Here is a 13,909-nt window from a genome sequence, read left to right on the forward strand (position 1 = left end):
GATTATTGCCTGTTCACAAGGATCCTAAATAGCCCTTAAAGGTTTCTGCTGATCAAAATATCTTTAGTAGCTTCTCTTCATGTACTGACGACCAAAAGAGTTGCAAAACACACTCTGTAACCTCCGTTTTATTTCCTGAGACCCCAGGAAATACAGCCACTGAGACATGCATAATTTTTTGGCACATATATAGCATATAAGAGAAGATTTCTTAAAATAATTGTTTGGGCCTAATGATAATGTGAATGTTTTGATGAAAAGTTCATTGAAATGAAAAACAATCACTGAATTCTTTGCATATTTTATTTTTCTTTTTGATTTCCAACTCACACACATCTGGCATATTTTACATCTTTGCAATAAAACATGGTTACAATAGCTTAAGGAATTTATATATCCAAAATATTTCACCATGATCTCAAGATGAAATGAACTTGTCTTCCAGATGTTCAATAGTCTCCCAATTCTAAGCTACAAACTCAAGATATTGCTTACAGACGGGTGATGAATAACTTAATCATTACGTTGATCCCCATGATTCCGAATCTTATAAATACAAACAACAATGAAGAAGGAAATTCAGTGCTAAACTTACTAATACAAGGTGGATAACAAATAAGTAATCACATCAATAAATAATGATATGTTTCTGGTGCAAAGTGCCAATACAAAGAATCCATTATCTTTTTAAATAAATGACTGCAAGTGAGTGTAAATTCTGAGAAAATTACATTCCTGTTACATGCCTCATAGCCCTACTGACACAATATGTACATCTATGACAATACAGTCACCAAATATACAAAGAAGAAACATGAATTAGTGTATATACCCCTGGGTGTGTAATTTGATCAGTACAATGTGCAGAAAATTATTCCAATAGTTATCATTACAGAATTGTAAAACATGAAGTGCCTTAGTCTGAGTGGCTTCAGGTGAGATTTTCAGAAGAACTGAAAAGAATAACCTCAGTCACTTTTACAATGAAGCTAAGGCTGTCAAATAAACCAAGCTGCTCAGAGGGAAAATAAGGGAAAAAAACACTAGGGGCTTTCTTGCCCATGATTTTTATGCCAAATGCTAATAATCCAGAAGTATAGCACTTTCTCTGTATTGGGAGTCATTAAGCATTACAAAGCACTAAACTGAACTTCCTCTTTGCTCCCTTTCTGTCTAGTCTTTGAATTTAAAAGGGAGGAATTTAATTTCTATTGTATAAAGTATAAATATGGCAAATGATGGCTTTTTATCCAAATGCTTCATGAGCAGAACTCCACTTAAGAGGGGTAAAGTTTAGATTCAAAAAGTGAAAAACATGTGTTGGTGGAAATGTCAAAATTACTGCTTGCACCCAAATTCAACCCTTTAACACAAGCTGTACCCTTAGGCAGATCTCCAGTTTGATTTGTGTGAATGCACCTATTCCTTCAAGACATCAGGTTTAAAGTACATGCAAGTTGTAACTCCACAATAAAATTAAGAAACAGTTTTGTTCTTTATACAAGGTTTTACTTTTACAAAAGTATCCCTTTAAAGTTAAGATGTGCATCTGATGTACAAAGTATCAAACGTATTTTTTTTTTATCTCAGCTTGAAAAGAGGCTGGAGATGGGATGCATGTTAGGTTCAAAGCCTAAACATGGAAATAACTGGACACAAGGTTCCCCAGAATTTTCAAAAGTCTCTTGTGACGCATCCTACTACCTTTTCTCAATAAACAAAGATATATGAAATAATTACCAAAACATCTCCTAATTCATATAATTTACATGATACAAGCTTGCTTTTCAGCAGCTGGTGTTCAGTTGTGAAAAAACACACAAAGTAAAATGGTTGCTGACTACAATGTACAGCTATTGCTGGGTGTAATGGAATGTACAACGGAGGTCAATGCAGACGTGGTTTTCCACCAGAGACTACACCTTTCATTGCAGCACTTGTGCTCTCAGCTTTACCTGGGCTTTCAGTTCTTCATTCCGCTTCAGTATCTGTTCTGATGTTCATAATGCCACCGGTTAAAATCTATATTAAAAGCTACGATGCTGCCAGAAGCCATGCCGGTAATCAGAGTTCTGAAAAAGAAAAGATGGTTCTGTTCATCCTCTTTTACCTTTTCAAGCAATAGTTTACCAGTAACAGTAAAAAAGCTAAAAGAACGAGGCACTTTTTGCAACACTGTCTGAAGATTAAGCTCATGGGTGGGATTCAGTTTGTGATGGAGATGCGACATTTAGGTATCAACATATGAGCCTAATTTCCATGTTCCCATTACGGTCAAGGGAGATGTAGAGGTCTATTCAGTCGCCTTCACATAGATAAAAGCGTCATGCCATTTGAGATGCTCTCACATACCCTGCCTCCCGTCCAGCTGCCTCTCCAGAAGGGTGTGGGTCTTCACTAGGTCCTTTGTCATATGTGCCACCCCAGGTACCTACCTCAGACCTCCGAGGTATCTCAGTACTAACTAGCTATGGGTAAGCCACCAAATTAGTCCCTAATCAGTACCCTCAGTGCAGCCCTCCACAGGTTGTAGCAAGTAAATAGCCATGGTTATTACACGTGCTTATTCCTGTAGCTCACATGAAGACACCTATGCCAAAACACCTTCACTCAGATGTTTTAGAACCCAGCCACCTAATTATAGGCACCTCGTGCCACAGAGGTGCCCCAGGATGGCTGGCACGTCCATGCTGGCTGCAGGACCTGTGGTGTGCTCTGCGCTTGGGGCTGCAGTGGGGATCAGCCAGATATCCGAGGGTCCCCCAGCCAGAAGGAGATGCCTCTGCAAAGACAACTGAACTGATCTCTTAATCATAAGCTGATCGCACCTTGGTACTCCTAAAAAGCCTCATATTGAAATGTAGCCCCATATTTATGTTGTTCTAGTGGCAATAGTCGAGGTGTTTTTTTCCAGTTATCACATATCCTCTATTTCTAGTAGCTGAGATTTAAAATTGGATTAGATATCTATCACAATCTCTTTCAAACCATACAAAAGCTGTTCTCTGCTTAATTATATGACTAAAGCTAAGCAGGTCCTTAAAGCACTTTGCACAACTGAGGCTTCCCAGCCTGGTATTGCAATAAGGGATAGAGAAAACAGGCTAGCTGAAATTTTTTGCAGTGTAAATAAATCTCTTCGAACAGAACACAGTACTGTATACATAACATGGCAAAACTCCAGAAGCGAATAGGCCTCTTCCAGTAAGTCAGCTTCAATGAGACTAAGTTTGAGACAAAAAAACTTGTTTTAAGTCATCTACTCATACATTAGCTAATTAGGTACATATTTTGTTCATAAGTGGTTTTGTTGCTTTACAAAATGGGTACATAGCATAGGAATGCTGAAAAGTGTAAGAAAAATAAACTGAAATGAATGCTGTATGATTTTTCTAACATCCTATGAATTCTTTGCATGTCATGAGTTTATATATTAATAAGAAATATAAGACTGATGCATGATGTAAACAGCAAATCCACTCATAACCCTGCATAAATGCAACATATAGGCTTACATTATAATCACATTACAAGAGAAGACTAAGGAACCAGGTTCATGTATCTTTTACATTTACAGTGTGCATTTTAGTGCCACAGCAGTGACTGCAAAAATCTAGGCTTGTACACTGGATCTCCATCTCTCAAGAAGGTCGAAGGAAAGGACCACACTCACTTCTGGTAGATAGATCCACCGATAATATTACACATTATAGTCTAGGTGCAACCCCAAGAAGTTCTCAAGCTCTGCATAGCTGAAAATCAGAAATGTACCATAAACCTTGGTAATTGGTTTTAAGGCATTGGTTAATAGGCATTACTGCACTCTGATCCAGTCTGACTATTCCTGTGTTCTTAAGTTAATGTAATTTTTCTCATATTTTCCTAGCTGAGTCTCTGGCTTACTGACTTCAACGATATAAGACCTCACCTTAATGCTAAGCACTTACGCTATGAGACTCAAGGATCAGAAAAAATGCTGAATCGGAAAAAACAACAAGATAGCAACAAGGGTAATGGTTTTGTACCACATCCTATTAACCCCTGCGTACGATAAATTCATACCTTGAAGTTCGTTGAGGTGTATATGCAATTTTACCATTTACATACAAATATTAATGACAAATTCACCTCTGATCATGAGACAGATCCATAGCTCTTATGCCAGCATCACAGCCAGGGTAAATATAGAGCTGCTTGAAGTCACAGGCCTGCCATACTTCCACTACACCGTTGTCTCCCCCTGTCACCAGGTTCTGCCCATCGCTGCTCAGGAGGATGGCCTTCAGGAGAAAAAGACAAAACCCAAGCACACAGTTAGCTTTTATGGAAATGGGCTAATATTACAAAAATTTAATCAACTTGTAAGCATTTCTTTTGCTCTGCCCACTTTAAATTTGAAGAAAGAGGCTCCCACTCCCCTTTCTCCCCAATGAAAAAATAAACCTACAAATTTTGGATCTCCAAATTTTAAATAAAACAACTGTGTGGTTTTAAACATGATATATAACCAAAAAGCTCTTTAACTGAATCTGCCCTGCCAAGACTTGAGTTCAGCACACGGCATTTCGATGTTTGTCCTACAATACTTGGTGCCATCACTAACACCTAAAGCAGAGCAGCGATCTGCATTCCTAATGCTGCTTCAAATGCTGGTGACAGAGCAGAGCCCTGAAGGCATGAATTCATGTCTTGGCTAATAAATGAAGAATGGACTCTTTTGAGAGCATTTTGTTTTAAGGAAGGATTTCCCATTGAAATTTAATTCCAAACAAAAATTCCAGGAATTGTGTGGGATCATAAATAATTTATTCTTACTTATTCTGGAAAAGCTCACGTGCTTTTTTGCATTTGGAGATGGAAACAAGAGGCTCTGTGTTTGAATATGACTTAACCAGGAGGCAGCAATTTTACATCCATGACTTTCTTTAAACTACATGGCAAATAAATTCAATTTATTTTAATAAATAACGGTGAGACACAACAAATGTTTGTTTGTATTTAGATTTACCCTGGTTGAATCATTGATCTCCATCTGAGCTAAGAGTTTGCCATTAATGCTGAAAAAAAAACGTTCATAGTAGATGATGCAGTGACCTTCACTAGATACTGAAATTAAGCGAGGATACAAGCAGTTTTCTGTTCCTTCCAGGGCTCTCAGCAAATCTCCAGTAATTGTGTGTACCAGACAAGGACCTTCTGTATATGAAAACATAATCCATCATACATTTGCTGCTTATGCAAACTATATATGCTGTGCAGAAAGGCAATGCATAATACACATTTATATCCCATTAGTCCTGCATAGATAAAAGAAGATGCAATGTTCGCTTAAAGAACTTAAAATACGCAACAGAAAAGGAAATGCAAGAGTTAGCGTATTAAGAAAATAGATACAACATGCCTAAAAGTGGTGGTTTATTATTTACTTAAACTGGGAGGAGTTTTCGTTGATCTTCTAAAATATTCTTTCCTCTTTCCAAGCATTCAGCCTCACTGCTTTCCTCCAACAACATGAACTCTCTTTAGCCTGCCCATTCACATTAAACAGATGGGGCCCTATCAGTGACTAGTAGGAGCAACTCCCAGAGGGCATATAATCGTATCACTGCCTATTTCTCCTATAGACAATGGCAGTTCCTGTAGGTCCGCTCCCCCAATGAATATATTATATGCATAGATTTCACTCCTGAATTGTTTTAACAATGGCAGTCATTTGACAGCCCACAGAGTTACTATGATATCTGGACTATAAGAGCTTTTAGGAGACCGCAGTATAACTCCATTTACTCCAGAGAGATTTTAATATGAGATTTTAATGTCTTTTTATTACTGCTGATGAAAGAAGAAAAAACCAGTTATGAAATCTACATTTTAAGATGCAAAACTAGGCTATTTCCATTTCAAGATCTACGAGAAAAGTTCTTTTGAAAGTGAGATCTGTATTCCTACTAAGAAGAAGAGTCTCTTCTGTGATAAATGTAATGAGTCACGGTAAATACTAAATGTTTTCCTTTATGAATCACAGGATACTCCTGGACAGCACAGTAATCCCTTCCTTATACAACTGGCTTATTCCCCTGAAAGTAAATTCATACTGGCAGACTCAGCCACCTCACGTTAAGCCCTTCTAACTTCTCTAAAATTCACACAGCAGCTGGGTTTGCCCAGGTAGAATGAATCACAGCACCAGTGCATTCATCTGTGAGCCCTCTGGTACAGGTTTTTATCTGTGCTTGCATAAAGACTTATGCAGAGACCTCAAGCCTGACTGGGTTCATGGGATACGATCACAACAGAATCAATTTATCTTCTCAAATATTTGAGTTTCGGCTTTGGAAATACTGAAGTGCTGGAATGTTATAAGAAGTGATGCTTCCACTTCTAGAATAATTACCATGTTAGATTTTTCAAAAGAAAAGTGTAATACCTTCATAGCTGAGTGGTCATGGGCAGGAAAAGGCACAAAGAAAATCTGATTTAGGATGCTACTGTAAAGACATACAGACTGACTGCTCTCTTTTGGGTTTGTGGGATAAGAACATGCAAATATCAACCTGATGCACAGGGTTTTTCTCAGAGGAGTCCTATAGGTGCTGTCTCCCTGCCTCAAAAGGTTCTCGAGTGCTGTACGTGCTATGGCAGTGCCGCAGCCGGCTCCGCAGGGACAGCCTGCACAGGAGGGAGCACCGGCAGCGCTCGGGCAGGACGGCAGAACGATGCAGCACTGCCGTGAAAGGCAATCTAAGAAAGTGGAAAGGAAAATGAAGAAGCAGCTTTAAAACAGGTATCTTGTTGGAAACCAGCAATAAAAAATGGTTTTCTCTCTGCGTGTATCTATGGACTAGAGTTTGAAGAGGAAGAACGTGAGAAGAGTAACTCAGGGGACAGACTGGGCCTCCATTCCTCTTGATCAATTACAAACATATTCTGGATTTGATGTAAAAGTCCTTGGTTCTCCAGTAGCCTGTATCTCCCAGGCAACTCGTGACAGGACAAGAGGGCATAGTCTGAAACTGCGCCAAGGGAGGTTCAGGCCAGAAATGAGGAGGCATTTCTTCAGAGAAAGGGTGGTTAAGACATTGGAATGGGCTGCCCAGGTTGGTGGTGGAGTCACCATCCCTGGAGGTGTTTAAGAAAAGCCTGGACGTGGCACTCAGTGCCATGGTCTGGTTGGCATGGTGGTGTTAGGGCAAAGGTTGGACTCGATGATCCCAGAGGTCTTTTCCAACCTCATCGATTCTGTGATTCTAACACTATATAAGTTACCAAAGCATCATATACTTCATGAAGCAGAAGATAACTGAGTACAGATTCCAGTTATTTTAATAAGAGGAAATTTGCAAAAAGATAGTTGGAAAGGATACACTATTACAACAGGAAGAGTGTATAAAGCTGCCTTAAAACATAAGAAATGGCAGTGCTGCAAGAAAAAACTTCAGGTTCAGTGTCACTGTACATTTTTTTCATCAATGTCTTGACTTCGCCTGCAACTGTTGTACAGTATGTCATTACAAGAGTTAATGACCCATTAGGATTTCCTGTTAAAAATGCCTTTACTCAAAAGTTTCACACTCAGCTTTGAAAATAAATGTTGAGCTCTAAGGCGGTATAAAAGACGATAACCCAGGAGCTCAGCTGTGAGCAAAAGTGGGTAGAACAAGCATCACATCCTTTTTACCCTCAGAAGCAGCAAACTTTTTAAAAAGGAGTACAAAGATATCCATGGGGATGAATAAAACAGGCATTGCTGTATACAGAGAAAGTAAGTAGCTGGATGTGGATGTAGGAGTGGAGTGGAAATGAGATAGGAAGATATATAAGGAAAAAGAACCTTAAGGAAGGACAAGGGCAATATAATGAAAGGAAATAAGAAGGGAGAAGAGATAATGTAGCACAAAAGAAAGCAAGAGAGAAGGGGGAGGAGGGGGGGGCAAACAGGAAAGGAAAAGAGAAAAAGACACGCAGTTTGCCAAATTAAGAAGCTGAATGAGAGGGCAGTGGGGGAAGAAAAGTGGAAATAGAGCTAAGGGGAAAAGGAGAAGGTGGGCAGAACAAGTAAAATGGAACAAATGAAGGAGAAACAGAATAAGGAAAGATGAAGCAAACACTCATTGAGGTGGGTGCTTAATTTATGTTGATTACCAGTTACACAGGAGACCGCTGCAAGTTTGGAAAGGTACTTTGAACATTTGTATTAGCGATTATTGGATACTCTGGATTCCACAGATAAGTAACAGGGAGAAAGTGTGAACAGATGGCTCAAAAAGTTTAATAGAAGAGAGGTAACAACAATCCTGCAAGCTCAGTATTTGGTATCCACTATAAAAAAAACCTACTGGATGAAATGCTATCCACAGACCCAAAACCAAGCAAATTGACCCTGCTTCCCTTGCCAAGGAGACTGAGGTCGGTCCTACAAACTGCCATGCAATTGAGATCAGGGTGGAGCACTTGGAGCTGCCCCTCCCCTAAATACCGGTGTCTATCAACAGGTTTCTTTAAAATCACTAGATGTCATTACGAATTATTGTATAAATTTTTATCAACTACTCTTCTAGATCTGGGGGGGAAATAGTAGCACAGGCTGACGGTTGGAAGGAATGATCAACTTAATTTGTCTCTAAACATTGTAAGTCCAGATAGTAAGTAATAACGTTCAGAGTAAGCTGCCGCAGATTCCCCCAGAATTACAGCACATCTTAGTACAGCGGACTTTGGATAATTAAAGTGTACGTGGCTTGAAGGAAGACTGAGAAGTACCACTAAAAAAGGCTCTAAAAATGTTAAGACCTAAATCATAAAAACATTTCTGACCTTTAGCACCACTGATAACGAGTCCCAGCTCTGCACAGACCGACACGCAGACAACTTCATGGTCATGACCAGTTAGAACAGCACGAGGAGCTGGATAATCGCCTATTAAAAAAAAATACAAGAAGAAAAACAAAAAAGGAAGCAACAGAGGAATGCCAAACCAGACCTATTTTATCAACAAGAGAACTTTGCTGTAATTTGCCTTAAATCAGTAAGCACCAGAGAGATGCAGTGTGCCTAAGTACCTTATACTTAGGTTTCTGAGCAAAATATATTCAGATATCATAAAGTTTCATAAGCACAGCTTCCCAATGCATTAATTCATACATTAACAAAAAGCAAACTTTTTTTTGGTTTAGAAATTATGGACTGTGTGCTGTTTACAATACACAAATGACAACAATACATTGCTGGTTTATGACCTAAAAATACTGAAAATATGTATTTCAGATAAAGAACACAAAGTGTGGTGGTATTAAAAGCAGTTGTAGTGTAAAGGTCTGCTGTTGAACATATATGTCACTAGACTTCTGCTGGGAACCTAAAGAGTAGCTTGAGGATGTTCCTGTACTAATGATCATAATTTGTTTTGTGAAACGGGGTAGGAAAAAAAGAAAGGAGGAACAGCACTGTACTAGAAAGATACTACTGTTGCATAGACGTTATTGATTCAGAGACACATTGAATACTTATAGATTAAAATTATACCTAAAAATGGCTATGAGTATATATCATTTTATATATATCACTATGGATACCTATGCCATTTTTATAAAATTTAATTTATTAACGCTTAGGATAGACTACTCCCTAAATATTTATTTATTATATTCAGGAGTGAAATGTATTTTATTTTGGGTTCAAACAAGTAGGCATTTATGGAGTGTTTATATGACCAATAGCAACATTTCTGTTGTTTCTAATAATAACAGACGCTGACATCTTAACAGTGAAACTCCTATATGCAGCAAGGAATTGCTCAGTATTTGATAACTGCTTTGCCAGGTAAAGAAAGTTAATCAGTAACAAAAAAAAAATAGCCACTTGCTAGATAACACAGATTTTACCTGGTTATATTTACTCTGCACAAATGAAATACAGAAAATTGGGAAATTCCAAAGGACTGGAGCTCTGCCAGTGTAGTTCAAATACATAAAATGGATAAAATAAATGACTAGGGAACTACAGATGAATTACTGTAACATTAATCCTATGCAAAATAACAAAATGGTTAATCCACAGTTCTGTCAACAAAGAACTGGAAGAAAAATCTCATTACTGCCATGCTGTACTGGAATGGGAGTCTTGTCAAGCAAGCTTCTTATCTGTTTTTGACAGGATGACAGGTGAAGTTGATAAAGACAGCTATGTTAAAATGGTCTCCATGTATTTTTTTCAAGATATTTGTCTTAGTAATACAATGTTTTGATTCAAATCTGTTTTATGTAGAACTGACTGTGGACAACATGGATGGTAGAGAAGCTGGTTCTATGACAGATCTTAAAATTTTTTTGGTCCATAATAAGGTATCTACTATGAGCTACATATTAGGATATTGGAAATCAGGGTGTCCAATTAGGAGCTGGGAATTGATTCTTGATTAAACACTAACCAATAATGTTATCTACAGGATAATATAAAATCTTTGCTGGTAAGATATGGTTATATATAAAACTGATACAAAGATTCATGGGCAACTGTATAATGAAGAGAGAAAGTCATTATAACATTCTCTGCATTGCCTAGTTAAATGAAAAGGTAGTAAAATGAGTTTTATTTATTTTATTTATCTTGACTGCAGCCAGGTGGAAGGTTGACGTTCCTGGACGAGCACAAGCTCTGCTCACTGGACAGGAGATTCTGTTCTGTAAGGCAGTGAGACAGAGAAGGATTTATGGAGCCAGAAAGGAAAACTCCCTCAACGTTAACTTTCAGTGCAATACTAGCAAATAGGAGTCAAGAACTACCTTGCCACTGTAGACCGGAAAGATTGAAGTCTCGTACCCACATTTACAGAAATGAGCTTAAAGGAGGGTCACACAACTGATATAGAGAATAAAACAGAAGGCTGTACAGTGTTTAAAAGTGTTTTCTCTCTTCACTGCCCAGGCAGCAAAGCAGTGACTTGATCACTGTATCTGGGAGTCACAGGCATAAAAGATGTCCAATAGCCCAGAAATTTATCTAGCAGCTAATGGCACAGCGAGGTCCAACAGGTGAATGGCTGCACACATTTCAACCCTGCAATAAAATGCAGTTTCCTAACTGGAAAAACAGTTAAACACTAAAACAAATTTAAAGAGGAACTACCTCAGTAGTTAAGCAATATTGCATGGGTTTCTGAAAGATATGCATTAGGAATGGAGGCTTGGATAGACTTTTCTGGGTCAATGAATTTAGGGGTTTTTTTTATTGCAGACACTCACATCATATAAACCTGTTAATAAATTACTTAAATGGCTATCTGGGTATGTGACTTGGAAGGATGTTCCAGACTTTTCCTACTCTAAAGGACAGAAATACTCTGATTTTCAGTCTGGATTTACTCCTGTCTACCTTGTATCTCTTTGGTCTTGTGTCAGCACTGCCCTTTCGCTTCAGGTCTTCTCCCTCTCATGTTTTCCCCACTCACGTACTTACAGAATAAATTAGCCCTCTTGGTCTTTCCTTTTGACTCTACTAAAGAAACCAAACACTTATAAACTTCCTTGAAGTCATGGGCTTGCCATTTTTTAGTCATTGTAGCAATCCATTTCTGTGCCTGTCTAGCTCCAAGTTCTTTCTTAAAACTTGGGTAGCCAGAACTGTATATAACAATAGCTCTTGAAAATTCAGTGTGAATCTACAGTATTTCCTGCCAAACCCTAATGTCTCCTGTCATCAAAACTTTAATAATGATTCCATGTATTTTACTCTCTTTCTGAACCAGCTGAGAACTACCAACCATGGATTTGTGGACTTCAGTTTCGGACCCAATAGTAGAAGGTGGGTCAATCTACCTAGTCTTATCATTGCATTGTACAGACACATTAACACTTTCCTATCTGTAATGAAAACAGCTACCCCAATAAAACCTACTTTCCCAAATTTTAATCTAGCCTGCAAGAAAAGAATTTTTCTGGTCTGGAAATGGAAGATGTGAACTGAAAACCGGGCTTTACTGCCAGGGAAGGATGGATGTTGGAAGAAACAGAGAAAGACGCTTCGTGTATCCCATCAAAGATTAGCTATATTTTGAGATTCAGATTTTTATAATTTCCCATCATTGTTGCTGTTGAGAACCCCATCTCCTTTTGAGGTTTTCTTTTCTCCAAGTTCATTACAGAAAAGTGAAAAAAAAACGCTACTCAACTAAATTCAGAATTTTCCACTTTGTTTTTTTTTTTTTTTTTAACTTCTGTATGTCCTACTAGAAAAAAGAGGAATTATGCTCAAGGGTCATCTTGGCTTAAGCTCCGATTACAGAAGTGTACACAGTAGTGTCCTCAGACTGCAACGGTGAATGACTGAATTTATTAGATGGTTAGAAACTTTTTAAGGGAAAAGAAATAATGCAATTTTCAAAAGGACATTTTCCTCAGTGTTTCCTAGAAAAACACTACAATATCATGAAACTGTAAAATGTCACAATATGAAAAAGAAGCATATTTAATTGGCTTCTTGATGTATAAAGGAAAATGCTTCTAAGAAACAACTGCCCTGAAACATAGATCTTTGAGTCTTGTTTTTCAGTAAATACAAATTAATGGTGGAATATCATTATTAGGAGTAACATTCCGACAGTGATTGAAAATGGGATTTTTCCCCTCAGGGCTCAAATTAAAAATTATTCAGTGACACTTTCTACAGGAAAAGCTGTAGCATGAGGAAGAGAACCTCAGTCATATTACATTTTATTGCTAAGGACAGAAGTTGTGAACTCCAGGAATCATTCAAAATCTAGCAAAATATTCTGTCACTGTCACATCAGCACTGATGGATGCAGCCAGAGGTCAAAGGCTGCAGCTCTGAGGGAACTGCAGGTGAAAATATCCTATCTATGAACTGAGATACCATCACTGTAAACTCCCTGTAATTTCCCCAAAGGAGCACCTTTGAACCGAATTACTAGAGGGCAGAAGGAAAAAAAAATAGTAATCTGCGTTGTATTTCCAAACAAGATTTTCTACAAAGTCTAAAATAAAATACATCTTCCCTTCCCTCTGTAAAACATAATGCTTAATACTATTGTAAGATTCTTCTGGAACAAATGGTGCTCTCACATGGAAGAAAGAGGAAGAAAAGAAAGAGAACAGATAGTGTTACTATTTCTGTCATATTGTCCTTCTCCAGGAATTACGTACAGATTGCTATGGGGACCTCACATGGTAAGGAAAAACAAGAGGAAGAAAAGAAAGAGAACAGATAGTGTTACTATTTCTGTCATATTGTCCTTCTCCAGGAATTACGTACAGATTGCTATGGGGACACATCTAGGAGTCTTCTGTATAAAGAATCATGAGAGCACAAGGCAAATTCCAGCTTCCATTTCATCTCTGACTTTGATGGAAGCAAGTAGGAGGCTATAGCTGAATTATTTGTCAAAAATAATTTACTTTTCTATTTACTTTACTATTAGCACTTTTGAGGGGATACTCATCAGAAAAAAAAAATCTTAGAAAATACTATGGCTCTCATGGACGTGAAAATGTAATAGCCTTGAATTTTTACTGTCAGAAAAAAAAACATTCTAGAGTTTGATGAAAAGGTAAGGCTATGACCCAAAAATAGGAGTATTTCAAACCAGGAAATCGCCAGGAATAGTGTCCACAACTTGAGGGAGCAATGGCTGTAAAAGAAAGATTGCTGACAGAAAAATATTCATATATTCAAAACGTTCTCACCTCTGGCAGAACTGGTATATTTGCTGAGGAATGTGAGCAGCACAGTATATATCTACAAACAATTCACCCAGGTGAGTGGACTTTCAGGTACCTTGCACCTATCCAGACCCCAAAAGGAAAAATAGAGTGGAGGAGAGGAGAATAAGGATTTGCAGCTTCTCTTCATATTTCTTCCACTAAATTCCTTTGGGAACCTTGGCAGGTTGCTGAAC

General features: G+C 38.0%; 1 protein-coding gene across 1 annotated transcript in view; it reads right to left on the bottom strand.

The window, feature by feature from the left end:
- Positions 1-291: 291 nt before the first annotated feature.
- LOC104166882 (neurobeachin-like) overlaps positions 292-13,909 on the bottom strand; it is a gene marked incomplete at its 5' end in the record, with an annotated part of 26,141 nt that continues 12,523 nt past the window's right edge. The window contains 4 exons of the mRNA XM_009706977.1: positions 292-2,072; positions 4,129-4,280; positions 5,009-5,196; positions 8,815-8,916. Coding sequence (XP_009705279.1) covers positions 1,982-2,072; positions 4,129-4,280; positions 5,009-5,196; positions 8,815-8,916 — 533 coding nt within the window. The remainder of the gene's footprint in view (positions 2,073-4,128; positions 4,281-5,008; positions 5,197-8,814; positions 8,917-13,909) is intronic.

The sequence above is a fragment of the Cariama cristata genome, unplaced genomic scaffold (genome assembly GCF_000690535.1).
Source record: "Cariama cristata isolate BGI_N322 unplaced genomic scaffold, ASM69053v1 scaffold6819, whole genome shotgun sequence".
NCBI lineage: Eukaryota > Metazoa > Chordata > Aves > Cariamiformes > Cariamidae > Cariama > Cariama cristata.